General features: G+C 39.5%; 1 protein-coding gene across 2 annotated transcripts in view; it reads right to left on the reverse strand.

The window, feature by feature from the left end:
* Window positions 1–19,665, reverse strand: part of FAAH2 (fatty acid amide hydrolase 2) — a 48,245-nt gene that overhangs the window by 14,534 nt on the left and 14,046 nt on the right. For both annotated transcript variants that reach the window (XM_008159525.3, XM_054713693.1), the window contains exons 3-8: window positions 17,547–17,683; window positions 16,581–16,790; window positions 14,230–14,349; window positions 5,939–6,074; window positions 3,967–4,084; window positions 186–305 (exon numbers count right to left, since the gene is read on the reverse strand). In XM_008159525.3, coding sequence (XP_008157747.2) covers window positions 186–305; window positions 3,967–4,084; window positions 5,939–6,074; window positions 14,230–14,349; window positions 16,581–16,790; window positions 17,547–17,683 — 841 coding nt within the window. The remainder of the gene's footprint in view (window positions 1–185; window positions 306–3,966; window positions 4,085–5,938; window positions 6,075–14,229; window positions 14,350–16,580; window positions 16,791–17,546; window positions 17,684–19,665) is intronic.

The following is a 19,665-nucleotide window of genomic DNA, read 5'->3' on the forward strand; positions in this document are numbered from 1 at the left end:
TCTGATCCTACAACCATATATGCTCATACTGGTATAGCACTCACCAAGCTGTATAATCTTTAATTATTGACCGATGTCACCTATTTGCTTATTAACTTCATTCCTCCATATTGAAAACATATGGCCCACAATAGAAGGTCCGTAAATATTTATTAAAGAAGAAGGAAGGAAAGTAGTGAACATACCGTCCCATCAGGTCCCTTTGCTGACATCATTGTGACCCATAACTGGAAAGAATACTTCATTTGCTTTAGTTTAACATGTTGAACTGAGGCTCCTAGTGTATTTTCCAGGTGATCCACAACCTTAGAAAACGAAGATAAAACAATAGACAAACATGTTTAGGAAAAAGAGATGTCATTGGAGAGTGGTGTAAGCAAGATGGCTGACAAGAAAGTGCTAGGCCCTCGTTTCTTTTTTTTTTTTTAAATCTGTTTTTATTGATATTCATTTACTTATTTATTTATTTAGTTAGTTAGTTTAAAATATATTTTCACTGATTTCAGAGAAGGGAGAGGGAGAGAGAGAGATAGAAACATCAATGATAAGAGGGAATCATTGATTGGCTGCCTCCTACATGCTCCCTCCCTACTGGGGATTGAACCTGCAACCTGGGCATGTGCCCTTGACCAGAATCGAACCTGGGACCCTTCAGTCCGCAGGCCGATGCCCTATCCACTGAGCCAAACTGGCTAGGGCTGTTTTTAGAGAGAGATAGAAACATCAAAGAGAGAGGAACACCACCACTACCACCACCACCACCATATCACCCTCATCATTGATCCGCTGCCTCCTGTACATGCCCTATTGGGGATCGAGCCCAGAACCCAGGCATGTGCCCTGACCAGGAATGGAACTGGCGACCTCTTGGTTCCTGGATTGATGCCCAACCGCTGAGCCACACTGGCCGGGCTAGGCACTCATTTCATCATGGAAACACCAACATACAGACCAAGACCAAAGGAGCTCTGTGGGGCCTCTGAAAACCAGTTAAGAAACTTCAGCAATAAAACAAATGACCGAAAAATAAAAGCTGTACCCAAAATGCTAAGAAATCTCATGGTAACTTTGCTCATTCTCGTCCCATCGCTTTCCTGGTACAGTGCAGACAGATTGGGAGGAAACCACCCAACTACTAACTTCTACCTTAGGATGGAATGAAATGAGGAGTGGCATTTGCTTGTAGAGTTCTGGTTAATATAGAGGCAGCCTGGGGGCACTGGTTTATCTCTTGCCTGACAGGAGCACTGATGGGAATAGAGGCATAATTTGTATATCAGATTGGAAGCTATCAAAAGCAGTGGTTGGAGCTGTGGCATAAAAGAGTTGCAGGGTTACTGCAGACCTGTGGGTGTCTGGGTATAAGATATTACAGGCAGAGCAATAATATAAACCAACTAAGGGCTTGAGAAGAAGCAAGGATGAGACATTTAGGGAAATTAAGACATTAAAAAGTAGTCATATGTACAGAGGAACTGGATTTTAAAAATGTACAAGCCCCCAAAAGACCCATCTCCACAAGTTTTGAGAGAACAGGTAAATGTGACACCACCAATGGAAACAAATAAAGCTCCAGCAAGTGACCTAAAGAAATGGAGACCAATACAATAAACTGTCAGACAATTCACAATAATCCTTTTAAGGAAGTTTTATGAACTATAAGAAAACACCAAACAGACAACTAAACAAAATTAGGAAAATAATACATGAACAAAATGAGAAGTTCAACAAAGAAACAGCAACAATAAAAAACCCAGAAATTCAAAAATACAATAATTGAACTGAAGAAATTCAATAGAAAGTTTCAAAAGTAGACTTGACCATGTAGAAGACAGAATCAGTGATCTGAACATTAGAAATTACCCAGTTAGAGGAGCGTGAAAAAAGCCGATGGGAATTATGGGGCACAATGAAAATAAACAAGTTTCATATTGTGGGAATTCTAGAAGGAGAAGATAAATATAAAGGGACAGAAAGTATATTTAAAGCAATAATGACAGAAAAATTCCTAATCTTGGGGAAAGAAATGAACATCCATACTCACGAAGCCCTAAAGATCCCAAATAGGTTGAACACAATTAGGGCTACACCAAGATGGATTATCATTAAGTTGTTAAAAGTAATATGCTAAGCGAAATAAATCAGTCAGAGAAAGACAAGTATCACATGATCTCACTCATATGTGGAATCTAATGAACAAAATAGATTCAGAGACAAAGAAGCATGGAACAGACCGTCAAATCTCAGAGGGAAGGCGGGGGAGGATGGGTGGGTGGGAAGAGATCAACAAAAGAACTTGTATGCGTACATGCATAACCTATGGACACAGACAGTAGGGTGGTGAAGGCCTGGGGGGTGAGGGGGATGGGCTAGAAGGGGTCAATGGGGGGGGCATATGTAATACTTTCAACAATAAATATTTTTTTAGATCAATAAATATAGCCTCGGGCGAGGATTTAAAAATAAAAACCACAGTGTTGCCTGCCCCAATTTTTTTTTAAATCAGTGTTGGATATAATATTGAATGCCAACTGGAATTGAAAAATAATTAAAATAAAAATAAGTGTTGGGAAAAAAGTTAAAGAGAAAGAAATTTAAGATTAGCAAAAGCAAAGAGAGACGTTAGATACAAGGGAACTCCCATAAGGCTATGGGTGGATTTTTTAACAGAAACTTTTCAAGCCAGGAGACAATGGACTGCCATGTCTGTCTTAGTATATTAAAGTGATCTTTTTAATTTTTATTTTATTATTTTTTAAATATATTTTTATTGATTTCAGAGAGGAAGGAAGAGGGGGAGATAGAAACATCAATGATGAGAGAGAATCACTGATCAGCTGTCTCCTACACGCCCTCTACTGGGGATCAAGCCCGAAACCCAGGCATGTGCCCTTGACCAGAATTGAACCTGGGACCCTTCAGTCCGCAGGCCGATGCTCTATCCTCCGAGCCAAATCAGCTAGGGCTAAAGCTATCTTTTATAGCACTCAAGTTTATAATTGTCTTCCTTTAGGTTTCACAGATATGTTTCAACTAATTTGTAAGTGTTGTAAAGTCATATTTTATTAGTTGTTTCTGGTATATGAGGCTGATTCTGATTTAGGGATTACATGACTTTAATCAAGACACTTGTTAACCTTACTGTGAGAATTTCACATAAATTTTCTTGATGTTAGAGATATAAAATTACATGTTTTCCAAATAATGATCTGTACTATTTTTAATAGTGCCATGTTTATTTACTGTCATTTTTTAAAAAAATGTATCTTATTGATTTTTTACAGAGAAGGAAGAGAGAGGGACAGGGAGCTAGAAACATCGATGAGAGAGAAACATCATCAGCTGCCTTCTGCACACTCCCTACTGGGGATGTGCCCGCAACCAAGGTACATGCCCTTGACCAGAATCGAACCTGGGACCCTTGAGTCCGCAGGCTGACGCTCTATCCACTGAGCCAAACCGGTTTCGGCTACTGTCATTTTTTTTTTTTAAGTATTTTTAAAATTTGACAGGGTTCTTCTTTTTATTCTTCTTTGAATGAGCTTTTGCTTTTAAAATGACAAATCTGTTTCATTATTATAGAAGTATTTAAAGAATAAAAACCAGATTAGAATTGTTACATATGCAATGTGATCTCAATTATAAAAAATTTACATCTACACATAAGCATATAAGAATAACTGGACAGATATGACAAAATAGTAATAGCAGTTACCTCTGAGCAATTTCGTTCTTTGCTGTATTATACTTTATTTTTAAATGTTCCTTTTTATTATTAAAAAAACATGTAAAACATAAAAAATAGCTATAAAAATCACACCAAAAGTTACTTAGTACAACTACTGTGATCATCTTAATCCTGTATTCTGACACAGAAATATCTGGTAGACAGTAAAGGAATAGGCTGAGAATGGCATCTATTGGCCTAAATATGAATTCCATTAAAGAGATTCTATTTATAATTACCTTTTTCTGAGCCTGAATGAGTTCTCGGTCCACTTTGGACATTAAAAATGAGCCACCATCATGTTCCATCCAGTAAAATTTCAAGCCCTTTAAATGTACCTTTTCATCCAGTTTTAATCTATGGAGGAATAAAAAGAAACTGGTATGAACAAATTACTTATATATACACTCACTTGTTCAATCCTAACAATTATTTGCTTTAGTGGGGCTCCCCCCGCCCCCAGAATTTTGTGCCAGAAATAGTGATAAGCCTTTAGAATTCATATTTTCAATTAAGAATATTACTCTGCCTACATGAGAACGGACAGTATAGAATGGTCAAAACTGAAGATGGAGTAAAAAGTCAGAGGGCTCTAGTGAGAAATTATTGTAGCCTACACAAGAATTATAACCATGGTGATAGAAATGTAATGATGTGGGAAATAATTATGAGGTAATCTTCATTGGAGATTGCTTAGACATAGGAGTAACAGAGATGGGGAACCAGGCTTTTGTGGCTGGGTTGATTATAGTACAAGTCACTGGAACTGGGGAAGAACAGAAGTAGCAAATCATTTTTGTGGGGTTTGGACGGAGAATGAAAATCCGTTTTAGACACACTGAGATCCAAGTCCTTGGGATGCCCAGGATGCTGGTTAATATACATTCCTGTAGCTAAGGTGAAAAGAAGCAACTGGAGATGTATATTTGTGAATCCTCAATGTACGGGAGGAAATTGAAGTAGCAGGTGTAAATGGAGTCTTCCTGGGAGGTTGGGGAAAGAGAGAAGAATGAATTGAGCCAAGATCCTCTAGGGCAGTGGTCGCCAACCTTTCGGACCTCACGGACCACCAGTGTTCCGCGGACCACTGGTTGGCGACCGCTGCTCTAGGGTACCAGTATTTTAAGGATGAACAACCAAGAGAGATAAAAAGGAAAAGGCATAGATGTAGGAGCTATATCAGAAGAGTGTGAAGTACAAAATCCTAAGGTAGAGATTGATTCAAGAAGGAAGGAATAGTCAATAGGGGTCACCAGTTATAAGATCAGAGAACTTGGACCAAAAAAATTATAGCGGTGGATAGGTGAAAACCAGTATGTAGTTCAGGTATGTTTAACCAGTAATGGAAAAAAGATCTGAGAGAGTACTGGAACATGCGATCCGGAGCATGGGTCAAAGTATTTAATACCAAAGCAAAAAGAGAGACATTTTATGTACTCTAAAGGGGAAATGAGACATTAATGGCTGGGGAACTAGAAAGTTTGATGTAAGGAACTGAAGAAAGTTCCAGATTGCATTTTCTTGGTAAAGTAGAAAGTGGGACCATTTATTGCTGCTGTGCCAAGTGTAAAAAAGAGCTATAGCCGAAACCGGTTTGGCTCAGTGGGTAGAGCGTCGGCCTGCGGACTGAAGGGTCCCAGGTTCGATTCCGGTCAAGGGCACGTACCTTGGTGTGGGCACATCCCCAGTAGGGGGTGTGCAGGAGGCAGCTGATCGATGTTTCTCTCTCATTGATGTTTCTAACTCTCTATTCCTCTCCCTTCCTCTCTGTAAAATATCAATAAAATATATTTTTTTTAAAAAAGAGCTATAAAGGGAAATAGAGAGATTTCTAGGCTGTATCAATGTCCCAATAAATGTTTGGAAAACACGTGTGGTGACCGATAGAAGAAGTACCAGAAAGGCTTAATTTAAAGTGGGATGTCTACATATTCAAATCGCCAAAAGAACGACAACAAGAATCCAACTGCTTTCATTCCCCAAATAGGCCTCTCTTTGCGTAATATTGTCACGCGGTAACTTATTTTTACCAACGATCTTCCCAGTTTGCGCAGCATGACATCCACCTACACAAAAACTCTCTCGCAGAAAAACCAAAGACCAATTCTGTGGTCGAAGACTACACGTTTACCTCGATGTCTCTAATAAACGAAGGGAGAAGGGGCTGTCTGGACAGGAAGGAGAGAAAATGAAGCAAAGCAGCTAACGTACTTTTTGATTCCAGGTCCTGCCATGACCCTCAGCATGGGGGCCAGGTCTTCAGCATAGCGGCACATGGGACCAGTGCACTGAAACAGCTCCTGGGCTCCCTTAGCCACAGGAAACTGACCGTTGTTGGAGACCACACCTGAAAGGTTAGACACTCGGGTTAGCTGTCCAGAATAAGACATGGTCCCTCATAGGAGTAGAATCATATGATTCTTAGCTTTTTCTGACCGACTTACTTCGTTGAACATGATATTCTCAAGGTCCATTGGTGTTGTTGCAAAACTGAAACTCATAGACACAGACAACAGTAGGGAGGTTGCCAGAGGGATGGGGGTTGGGGGCGGTAGATAGTAAAAGGGGAAGGGCAAGTGGGCCAAATACACAGTGACGAAGATGATTTGACTTTGGGCTTTGGGCACATGATACACTATACAGATCATGCATCATAGAAATATACATTAGAGCCCTAACCAGTTTGGCTCAGTGGATAGAGCGTCGGCCTGCGGACTGAAGGGTCCCAGGTTCGATTCCGGTCAAGGGCATGTACCTTGGTTGCGGGCACATCCCCAGTAGGGGGTGTGCAGGAGGCAGCTGATCGATGTTTCTCTCTCATCGATGTTTCTAATTCTCTATCCCTCTCCCTTCATCTCTGTAAAAAAAAAAATCAATAAAATATATTTTAAAAAAGAAATATACACTAGAAACCTATATAAACTTATTAATGAATGTCACCCCAATAAATTTAATTTAAAAAGACATGATCCCTGAATGTTGTATGGCATCATGTTTAATCTTCCTTAAACTTGGAGGGTTGAACTTCCAGAACAATATCTAATGGGAGCAGCAAGAGCAGACATATTTTTCATGTTATTGATCTTCAGAGGAAAGTTTTCAGTTTTCACCAATAAGTATGATGGAAACTATGGGTGTTTTCATATAGGCCCTCTTTTTTAGTATAAAAAAAATCATAGCGTTTACTGTTTGACAAATACTCTTCTAGGACCTTTACAACAGTAACTCATTTAATTTTCATAACAACCTTATAAAGTAGATATTTTGGCTATACCCATTTTACAGATGAGACAATTGAGGCAGACATCAAGTATCTGTCTACTAGTAATATTACATAGTTACTAAGTGACAGAATACCTGAAGTCTAGCTCCCCAGACTGTTATCAATCACTAAACCAGTGACTCTAAACTTTTAGCTTCAGGTTCCTTTTAAACTCTTCAGAATTATGGGGGACCTTAAAGAATTTTTGTTTATACAAGTTAAACATATCAATATTTAACATATTAGAAATAAAAACTGAAAAGATGCTAAAATATTTGTGTTAATTTGTTTAAAAATAACAGTAAACCCATTATACGTTAGCACAAACATATTTTATAAAAAATAACTATATTTTCTAACACAAAAATATATTTAGTGAAGAGGTCATCCTTTTACATTTTTGCAAATCGATATAGTGTTTTATTTAAAAGAAAAAAACCTAAATTGTCCTCTCTGCTCTGCATTCTGTTTTACAATATGTAATTTTGTTTGAAATATATAGTGAAAATCAATCTCATAATTCAAATGACCTGCCCAAGACTAAATAAAGTAGTTTGTGGCACAGTGACCTAAAATTCAGTTCACATTGGTCCGGTTCTCTTTGCACTCTACCATTCTGATTCCAATCAAGCTGGCTGAACACAATGAAATAAAATTAACTTCCAAAATAATTATCTATGACTTCTAAGGAGGGAGATGTATGATATCTCACTGCCTCATCTCTAGGACCTGCTTTATTCCAGAATGAAGTTAAGGGCAGAGAGAACCAATTGGCAAGGGAATAATTTTTAAGGGAAGGGAGAGGAGGAAAAAATTCACATATAGAGTCTTCGAGATCTTCTTTGAAGGACTGTGTGTTTTCCAGTTTTATTTGCTGGATGTTATCTCTCTCAAATCTTCCCCAATTCTATAAGCAGACTTTGAAATGTTTATATTTGTAATTATGTGTGTAGTTACATGTGTACATCGTCAACTCAAAATAATATTGAATGTAACCTGTAATTGAAAAATAAAATTTAAATTAAAGAAAAAAAAGAAAATCAGCCTCATACAGATATTTATTTGAAAAGGCAGTATTTTAAAAATCTTAACAGATAATTTTTCATATTCTCTGTTCATATTATATCAAATCAGGTCAAGTCCTGTTTCTGATAGGCTATTTACAATAAGAAATCTGAAATTTTATCAATGAATTTCATATTCTGTTATACTAAAATCCATTGGTATATCTCTTGCTCCAATTCAATCATTTTATAATTCATAATTTTGTAATACCAATCATTAGTGATTTGAAAAATATTCACTAAAATACACATTACATATTATGTTCATTTTATATTTAAAAAATTCATTCACATCACCACTGATCTCTAAGAAAAGTCTTAATTATTGCAAGGCTGTTAAGCTCATGGTGGTAGATGTAGGTTTTCCAAATTTCTAATTTTTGTTTGTATAAGGTTTTTAAAATGCATGAGTAAAAGCCCAATCCAAAGTAAGAGATAACAAATAGTAAGAGATAGACAAATTAATCTGTTATATGTATTTTAAAAGTATTTTTTCCCATTTGACCCAGTGATCTCACTTCTAGGAATATATCCCAAGAAACTAGAAACACCAATCAGAACGGATATATGCACCCCTATGTTCCTAGCAGCACAATTTACCATAGCTAAGATTTGGAAACAGCCTAAGTGCCCATTAGCAGATGACTGGATCAGAAAACTATGGTACATCTACACAATGGAATACTATGCTGCGGTAAAAAAGAAGGAGCTCTTATCATTTGCAACAGCATGGATGGAACTGGAGAGCATTATGCTAAGCGAAGTAAGCCAGTCAGAAAAAGATAAATATCACATGATCTCACTCATTTGTGTGAATATAATGAACAACATAAACTGATGAACAAAAACAGATCCAGAGACAGAGAAGAATCGATCAGACTGTCAAACCTCAGAGGGAAGATAGGGGAGGGTGGGGGTAAGTGGGGAGAGATCAACCAAAGGACTTGTATGCATGCATATAAGCCTAACAATGGACACAGACAACAGGAGGTGAGGGCATGAGTGGGGGGCGGGGGGCAACAGGGGGATAAGGACACATATGTAATACCTTAATCAATAAAGAAAAAAAAAGGTAAAATATAAGTATTTTGGAAATTTTTTATTCATAAGAAAAAATGACTGATGGTTACCAGAGGGGAGGACAATGAGGGGAGGGCTGGGTGAAAAAGGTGAAGGGATTAAGAAGAACAAATTGGTAGTTACAGAATAGTCATGGGGATATAAAGCACAGCATAGGGAATACAGTCAATAATATTGTAATAACTATGTATGGGGCCAGGTGGATACTTGAAATATTACGTGGACTACTTTGTAAAGTATATAATTGTCTTACCACTATGCTGCACACCTAAGACTAATACAAAATAATATTGAATTTACACTGTAATTAATAATTTTAAAAGGACAAGTGAATCAATGAAAAGGATCAGGAATGTATTAAATATATAAATGCAGATTGAACTGTTTGAAGGTGCCAATAGTAGCCGACTGCATGTACTTTTTTTACCTTGCTTTTTCTTACTTATCCCTGTGGTGACATGAATTTGTAGTGTCTACAGTGTAGTTGTTGAAACCAGAAAGATTAAGAAATATCAAATAGGACAGCAGCATCAGGGTAGCATAGGTTGTTTTTATTTTCTTACCTTTTATTATAATCAACTAATTAGCTACTGCTTAACTGAACGAAATGGCCTCGGCACATTACACCAAGGGACATGGAAGTTTTCTAACCCACCTTTGCATCTAAAAATAAGCAAGAACTTGGTAAGGACTGTGGATCCAGGAGAGTCAATGAGGATGCCCCATTCTAACTCACTGTGATGTGTGTGTGTGTGTGGGGGTGGTGGGGGGGGTTGGGGGGGACTGGAGAGTGCAAACCTGGGCAGATGCCCACTGGCAAGACAATTTGTGGCAGTCCAGGTAGGCTGAGAGGAGATTCCAGCAAGCAATTGATGCAGGCTAGAGGCAAGATTGGATGCATAGAAAAGGGAGAAACTCATTAGGCAGTCCTCCCCTTAAAGGGCAACACTGCAGCAGAAGTGATCACTCCAGTACAATAAGTGTAATACTATGACCTCATCCACAAAGAAGACGGAAAGTGAAAGTGATGAGTGACTGCCTTGTTACCCCAAATGTGAGAGTGTGGCTGGAGAAACCCATTTCTATCCTGCAGCACCCACATTTCTGAGGAGGGACCTCCATGACAGGGGTAGTGGGGGAGAAAGGGAAGGAATGTGATAAGAATAGCAAAGGGAACTGAACACAGTTCCTGTTGTCTGCTTCAAGACTTCAGCAGGAAGTCCAATCACAAGCCTCTAGGCCAGTGGTTCTCACCATTTCTAATGCCGCGACCCTTGAATACAGTTCCTCATGGTGTGGTGACCCCCAACTATAAAATTATTTTTGTTGCTACTTCATAACTGTAACTTTGCTACTGTTAATGAATCGTAATGTAAATATCTGTGTTTTCCGATGGTCTTAGGTGACCCACAGGTTGAGAACCGCTAGCAGGGTCGCCTAAGACCCTCAGAAAACATAGATATTTACATTATGATTCATCACAGTAGCAAAATTACAGTTATGAAGTAGCAACGAAAATAATTTAATGGTTGGGGGTCACCACAACATGAGGAACTGTATTAAAGGGTCGCGGCATTAGAAAGGTTGAGAACCACTGATCTAGGAGTACCCCCCCCCCCCAATTTGAAGATATACTCACAGAGCCCACAGGCACTACCAGAGCCCCAAGTACTAAACCAACACCTAACCCTGTTTTGCTGCTGGCTCCTTGTGTGTGCTTCCAAATGCATCTGCAAGAACAAGTTCCGATAGAAAAGGAGCATGCTAAAAAAACAGGTCAAAATCAATGGACAAGGAAGGACCACAAACTTAGCTACAGCATCACCCTTGGGAATATAAAAGAAAGGTTTCTAATAACCAGCCTGGTGCATTGCAAGGGGGGGAAAGCATAGTTAAGTTGGCATCTGCTACTTCAAATGAGAAAGCAGAAGTGCATACACATAAAATATTTAAAAATCAAGAAATAGCCGAAACCGGTTTGGCTCAGTGGCTAGAGCGTCGGCCTGCGGACTGGAAGGTCCCAGGTTTGATTCCGGTCAAGGGCATGTACATTGGTTGTGGGCACATCCCCCGGTGGGGGGTGTGCAGGAGGCAGCTGGTCGATGTCTCTCTCCCATCGATGTTTCTAGCTCTCTATCCCTCTCCCTTCCTCTCTGTGAAAAAGCAATAAAATATATTTAAAAAAATAAAATAAAATAAAAAAATAAAAATCAAGAAATATGGTATTATAAAAGTAACTATTATTATCTAGAAACCAACTTGAAGGCCTAAAATATTGTAACCTAATTAACAAAATATTCAAAATAGCTGGTATAAAAAATTCAACAAGCTACAGAAACTCACAAAAACAATGAAATCAGGAATGGAATTGATAAACAGAAGGCTTTCTTTACCAAAGAGATTTAAATAATAAAAAAAGGACCAAACAGAAAACATGGATCTGACGAATTCAATAAATGAGATAAAGAATGATGGGTAGACTAGATAAGAAAAGAATAAATGACTTGAAATATAGAAATAATAAAGTTTGATTAGGAGTAGGAACTAAGATTTTAAAAAAGCAAAGAAGGCCTATGAGAGCTATTGTTTTCATTGAGAAAGGCAAACATTTGATAACTGGGGTTCCAGAAGGATAAGAGAAGGAAAAGTTGGCAGAAAGTTTACTTAAATAAATAATAGATGAGCACTTCCCAAATGTGGGGAAGGACTTGCACATAGAAGTCCATAATTCTAATAGAGCAGTCTATTATATCAATGCAAAAAGGTCTCTAAGAATCCTATATAATAAAGAGGTAATATGCAAATTGACCCTAACAGCCAAACAACAAGGAACGACCCATCGCTATGACGTGCACTGACCACCAGGGGGCAGATGCTCAATGCAGGAGCTGCCCCCTGGTGGTTAGTGCACTCCCACAGGGGGAGCTCCACTCAGCCACAAGCCAGGCTGATGGCTGCAAGAGCAGCGGCGGTGGCGGGAGGGCTCACAGGCTGCCAGAGGGATGTCTGACTGACAGCTTAGGACTGATCCACTGGGGAGCAGGCCTAAGCCGGAAGGTGGACACCCCCCGAGGGGTCCTGGACTGCGAGAGGGTGCAGGCTGGGCTGAGGGACACCCCCCCAACCCCCCAAGGGCATGAATTTTCATGCACCGGGCCTCTAGTATTATAATAAAACTGTCAAAAATCAATAATAACAAGAGTATTATAGGTAGGCGAGGAGCCATTACAATTGTTACTACAGCAATGCATGGGGAACCATGAGAGACTTCTATGAGCAATCATATGTCAACAAATTGGATAACCTAGAAGAAATGGATAAGTGAAAGAAATCTTGAAAAAAGCACAAAACTGGAAGTATCATGCTTCCTCACTTCAAAATATAAAACTATAGTAATCAAAATATAAAACTATAGTAATCAAAATAATGTGGTACTGGTCCAAAAACAAACACATAAATGACTGAAGCAGTATTTAGATCCCAAAAATAAACCCAGGCTTAGATGGTTAATTAGTCTATGACAAAGGAGGCAAGAAGCCGAAACCGGTTTGGCTCAGTGGAGAGAGCGTTGGTCTGCGGACTGAAAGGTCCCAGGTTCGATTCCGGTCAAGGGCATGTACATTGGTTGCGGGCACATCCCCCGCAGGGGGTGTGCAGGAGGCAGCTGGTCGATGTTTCTCTCTCATGGATGTTTCTAGCTCTCTATCCCTCTCCCTTCCTCTCTGTAAAAAATCAATAAAATATATATATTTTTTAAAAGGAGGCAAGAATATACAACGGGGAAAAGAGAATCTCTTCAATAAATGGTGTTGAGAAAAATGGACAGCTACTTGCAAAAAACAACAAAAAAAGATACTACCACTTTCCTACACCACATACAAAAATAAATTTAAAATGTATTAATAGTGGACCATAAACCATAAAATTTCAAGAAGAAAACATAGGCAATAAACTTTGACACTGGTCTATGTAATATTTTCTTGAATGTCTCCCCAGGCATGAACAATAAAAGCAAAAATATACAAGTAAGATTACAAAACACTGCCCTGGCAGGTGTGGCTCTGTTGGTTGAGCATCGTCCCACACACCCAAAGGTTACTGGTTCAATTCCCAGTAGGGGTGTGTATAGGAGGCAGGGCACATACCCAGGTTGTGGGTTCGATCCCCACTAGGGGTGTGTACAGGAGGCAGTCACTTGATGGTCCTCTCTCACATAGATGTTTCTCTCTCTTCCTCTCTCTCTAAAATCAATAAAAAATATTTTTAAAGAGATTACATAAAACTAACAAACTTTTATACAGTGATGAAAAACATCAACAAAATGAAAAGTCAACTCACTGAATGGTAGAAAATATTTGCAAGTAATATACTCAATAAAGGGTTAATATAAAAATATATAAGGAGCCATAAAATTCAACATAAAAACAATCAATCCAATTAAAAATGAACAGAGGATCTGAATAGACATTCTTTGAAAGAAGACATACAGATGGCCATCAGATACATAAAAAGATACTCAACATCACTGATCATCGGGGAAATGCAAATAAAAACCACAGTGAAATATTACTTCACACCGGTCAGATCGGCTGTTACAAAAAATAAAACAAATAACAAGTGTTTGCAAGGAGGTGGAAAAAAGGGAACCCCGTACACTCTTGGTTAGATTGCAAACTGGTGCAGCCACTGTGGAAAACAGTATGATGATTCCTCAAAAAACTAAAAGTAGAACTTACATAGGATCCAGCAATTTCACTACTGAGTATCTATCAGAAGAAAAAAAAACCCAGTAATTTGAAAAGACATTTATACCCCTTATGTGCAGGTTTACTTATTTGTTCTGAATTTTGAATTTGTCATCTGCCAAATAGGTATAATTTCTTCCTGAAAGGTTTACTGTTAGAGAATAAGTAAAATTAGTTATGGTAGACAACTTGTAGAGTACCTGACACAGAGCTGATGCTCAATAATAGTAGCTATTTTTAATATTGATAAATATATATGACCATACTTCTAGGTAAGATTATCCTGGTAGGTACCACATTTCTGTGTTGCTATTAATTATAATATTAATATTACCACTATATTAATATTACCTGGGGAAGGTTTGTGTCCAAATATACCATTGAAGAATGCAGGCATTCGAATGCTGCCACCAATATCAGAGCCCACACCAATCACTGAGCAGGCAGCTGCCAGGGTACAGCCCTCACCACCTATGGGAAATGCAAAATACTCCTTTACAATAAATAAATTAGATTACTATTTGCAAATAATGGTTATTATATTTGCTCATATATTTTCCTTTACCAGAGATCTTTATATTCATACTGGAGGTCCGGTGCATGGATTTGTGCACCAGTGGGGTCCCTTGACCTGGCCAGTGGGGATCAGGCCGAAATCCATGCACTGGGCCTCCGACATCCCCTGAGGGGTCCCAGATTGTGAGAGGGCGCAGGCCAGGCTGAGGGACCCCACCAGTGCACAAATCGGTGCACTAGGCCTCTAGTATGCATATAAGATCTTTAGTTAATCTCTTCCGGCCCTCCCCGTCCCCTCTTTCCTCTGAGATTCATCAGTCTGTTCCATGTTTCCATGCCTGTGCACTGAGCGTCTGCCCCCCTGGTGGTCAGTGTGCACCATAGGTACCAGTCAAACGGTCGAATGGTTGAACGGTCAAATGGTCACTTAGGCTTTTATATAGATGACTTCGAATTACTTTCTAGTGTACTTTCATTACATTTTATAAGTTGAGGAAACTGACACACTGACTGCACCTTCATTATGTTACCAAGGTCACATAGCAAAAACTGTCGATGTTCTCTTTGGCTCTAGCTTAAGCACCATATTTTACTAACCCACATATATGCCTTTAGGATTGATAAAAGCCATGTAAATTCTAGTCTCTAATATACTCTCTGATGTTTTCCTCCTACGTCACTTGTTGCGCATTCTTAATCTCCTTTGCTAGATATGCCTCTTTTTTTAACCTTGAAAATGACAAAGCTCTATCATGAGCCCCAATTCATCATCATCAATACACACCTTGGGTTTTTTTGTTTTTTTTTTTTGCATCCATTCTAATAGGTTATAGACTAGATACTGTACCATGCTTATGATGATAACTTCTAAATTATTTTAAACCCAGATTACTACTCTGTCTTATATAGGCTACTTGACAACTCTGTCGGGTGTCTTACAAACATCTTAAACATAAAATGTTCAAAGTGGTATTCTTAAATCATGCTGCCCCCATTTGTCCCTCCTCTTCCCATTTTCTCCATCTGAATGAATGCCTGTACCATCTCTCTAGTCAGAAACCCTATGATTTTTACTTCTCTTTTCACTTTATACCCACCTCTCCATTACTAATCTATCATCAAGTCATGGCCGATCCAGTCTACCTTTAAGATAGTATATCTTGCCCTGGCCGGTGTGGCTCAGTGGATGGAGCGTCAGCCTGCGGACTGAAGGGTCCCGGGTTCGATTCCGGTCAAGGGCATGTACCTTGGTTGCGGGCACATCCCCAGTAGGGGGTGTGCAAGAGGCAGCTGATCGATGTTTCTCTCTCATCGATGTTTCTAACTCTATCCCTCTCCCTTCCTCTCTGTAAAAAATTAATAAAAATATTTAAAAAAAAAAAAAAAAAAAAGATAGTATATCTTGTGTCCCATCTACCTTTCTCCATCTACACAAACACTAGTTGAATCCACTATCATTTATCTCCTGGACAACTAAAATAGACTTGCAATTTCTCTATTTGCTTCAGCTTTTGTTCCTCTACATTATCTGACCTAGACAAAACTTTTTAATTTCATCACTAACTCCTGTATTGCTCACTACATTGGGTTTCTTTCAGTTCACGGAACACACTAAACATGTTACCACCTCAGGCTTTTGCACTTTCTGTATTTTGTAACTAGGATTATTTTTGCTTGACCCACTACCCCAACATCCACTGAGTGGTTAGCTGTCTCTGATCCTCTGGATTTCATCATAAAAATCACCTTCTTACAGAGGATTTCCATGACTATATCTGCTATATTCCTGAATTTAGTACAGTTCCTGATATACAGCACAGTTATCAATACTCTTAGTATCCTTAGAGTATTTTATCACCTTTGTCTCAGGAAGATAAAATTCTCAAGTTAAACGAGCTTCACTAACTTACGTTTTTCTCTCTCTCCCTTGTGCCCTTTCTCTCTCCCTACAAACACACACACACACACACACACACACATACATACACACACACACACACACACACACACACACACACACACGGACCAATAGTATGACTATTCATTGTATACAATGTTCTTCATCAACCTATGACAAATTTTATAATGGCCTTTACCATAAACACCTAATTATGACTTTCCCAGAAGTTTGTGCAATAGTATTTGTACCCCTTCCTCAGTAATTCACTAACAAATGTTATACTCACCTGAACTTCCACCTACAATATGCCGTAAATCATATGGGTTGTTGGATCGACCATAGACCTTGTTACTGGATTCATACCACATGCACAGCTCACTACAGTTGGTTATGCCCAGAGGAATGGCACCAGCTTCCCTCAGATATGCCACTACAGTGGCATCTGTTTTGGAAATGGCATTACGACGATTCACAAGGCCAGAAGAATTAGGCATTCCTATAAAGTCCACAAGAAAAAGAAGTTAAGCCCTAGCCGGTTTGGCTCAGTGGAAAGAGTGTCGGCCTGCGGACTCCGGGGTCCCGGGTTTGATTCTAGTCAAGGGCACATGCCCGGGTTGCGGGCTCGGTCCCCAGTGGGGGGTGTGCGGGAGGCAGCGGTCGATGGTTCCCTCTCATCATTGATGTTTCTAGTTCTCTCTTTCCCTTCCTCTCTGAAATCAATAAAAATATATTAAAAAAGAAAAAGAAGTTAAAATGTTATTAAATAAAAATAGGAACAATTTACTGAGCACTTCCAATGAACCAACCCAGCTATTGTGGGTGATTTTATTAGTACTGACAGGTGATATGACTCAATAGAAAGAGCACAGGCTTTGGAATCAGAACTAAGTTCAAATCATATCTCTGTAGCTTACCAACTCTACAAACTTTGGGAAAGTCTTTTAACTTTTCTGATTCTCAGTTTACATAGGAATAAATGAGATATTGAATGAAAAGTATGTGAACAAATTTAATAAGTAAAAGTGATTAATACAGATCAGCCAGTGTTGCTCAGTGGTTGAGCATAGATCTATGAACCAAGAGGTTACCAGTTCGATTCCTGGTCAGGGCACATGTCCGGGTTTTGGGCTTGATCCCCAGTAGGGGGTGTGCAGGAGGCCGCCGATCGATCCATGTTTCTATCTCTCTATCCCTCTCCCTTCCCCTCTCTCTAAAATCAATACAATAAAATAAAAATTAAAAAGAACAGTACCTTGCAGCTGGAAAGCTTCTTTGACTGTCAAAGGAACCCCAAGGAAGGGCCATTTCTTTTCCAGGGTGGCATCATCTTCCAACTTCTCTGCAAGCTTTTTATCTATATCACGAGCCTCCTTCTTAGCTGCCTCAAACCTAGAAAAACAGGGCTACATTAAAGCTGTGGACCTTGAGAAAGAATATAGTTCTAAGAAAGGCTCCTGATGGCTAACTGAGCTCAAATTTTAAAAACAGGGCCTAGCAGCCATTTCTCCACAGGGGCCTCTCATGCAAACTGCACTTTACGGAGAAACCTGCACCGAACTGCTGCCTCTGCACTAGACTGCCTTCCCGCACTGTATTTCTGCCATCTGAGCAAGCCCTTGTGGAGAAGTCCCCAGAATCCTATTTCAACCAATAGGACAGAGCCTTTCCCTGTACAGAGCTGTGCAGCTATATCCTCATCAGGATCTTCACCAACTAATCCAAGAGGCTCCATTCTGACCAATCAGGATAGTGCTTTTTGGACCAATCAAACTGGGAAGATTATAGTCAGTCTGTTTCAATAAAAAAAAAATCTAAATAAGCATAACCATTTAGAAACCATAGATTTTTCTATATATATAGAGCTATGTCCAAGGTCAATTCGTTAGCATTTGTCAAGCAAAGTCTAAGACCCCAGGGTATTGCACATACCTATAGGCATCTAGCCACAATTTTGGCCGTTGAGACATGAAATATGACAACCATCTTATAACAATGAGAAGATCTAGCCTGAAAATAAGTCTGACAATCCAGGATATCCAAGGCAAAGGACTGAATACATAAGTTATTGATGATATTTTTTTCAGTTGCTGAGTTAATTATGTGGCTAATCTACCTAAGGACTTCCAGTTTAATGGGATATTTTCCTTATTGTTTTCAGTCCTTTTGAGTTGGGTTTTCTGTTATTTGCAGTGAAAAGCATCTAAACTAACAGAGTTGGCAGGGCACTTTTAATTGGGTGGTAGGGACAGAAGCTAGATTTCAGTGTCAGTGTAAACAGGAGATAAAGACTCAGAGAAAAGAATTGTGGACTACATTTTGCAGAAGCTTGCTTATGTGAAAAAAATAAGAGCATTATGATAGCCAGTTAGGTACAGCAAGATATTCATCTGAAAATATTATAATACACTCAGCCATTGTGGCTCACTAGTTGAGTGTCAACCTATGAACCAGGAAGTCATGGTTCAATTCCCGGTCAGGGCACATGCCCAGGATGCAGGCCCGATCCCCAGTGTGGGGTGTGCAGGAGGCAGCCAATCAATGATTCTTTCTCATCATTGATGTTTCTATCACTCTCTCCCTCTTCTTCCCTCTCTGAAGTTAATAAAAATGTATTTTAAAAAATGAAAATATTATAATCTGGCTACTAAAAATACACAGAATTTGTCCACTTAAAGGCTCTCTATTAGAGTGGTCAGGATCCAGACTTTGGAGACAGGCTTATTTGAGGTGGATATGTGACTTTCTAAGTAACAATTCCTTAAACCTCCATTTCACCATCTGTCCTGTATAATGAAAGCCTAATATGCAAATCGACCAACTGGCGGAACAACTGGTCGCTATGATGCACACTGACCACCAGGGGGCAGATGCTCAATGGAAGAGCTGCCCCCAGCCCGCAGGCCCCAGGCCAGCCAAGGCAGGTACCAGCAGGGGGCCCCTGATCACCCTGCCAGTCACCCCACAGAGGGAGCCGACCTGCAGCAGTGGCGGGTGGCGGGGCTGGCGAGTGGGCGGCACCAGGCCCACCAAGGCAGGTACCAGCGGGGTTCCCCACCCCCATCGCCCCACCAGTTGCCCCACAGATTGTCCCTGATCACCGGCCAGGCCTAGGGATCCTACCTGTGCATGAATTTCGTGCACCGGGTGTCTAGTAAAACAATAAGACCTACATGCTTTGCCAATGCATAAAATACAGTACCGAGCACACAGAAGCCACTCAATAAAAGAAGGTTATTACTATCATCATTACTAATACCATGCAGTTCTCCTGACAGTCAACAAAATCTGTCAGGAAAGTCAAAGGATTAGGGTTTTAGCAGACTAAGTCAAAGCCAAATTGCCCAAATCACAGAATTAAGAGAATTGGCAAC

This window comes from Eptesicus fuscus, chromosome 1 (assembly GCF_027574615.1).
Source record: "Eptesicus fuscus isolate TK198812 chromosome 1, DD_ASM_mEF_20220401, whole genome shotgun sequence".
Classification (NCBI taxonomy): domain Eukaryota; kingdom Metazoa; phylum Chordata; class Mammalia; order Chiroptera; family Vespertilionidae; genus Eptesicus; species Eptesicus fuscus.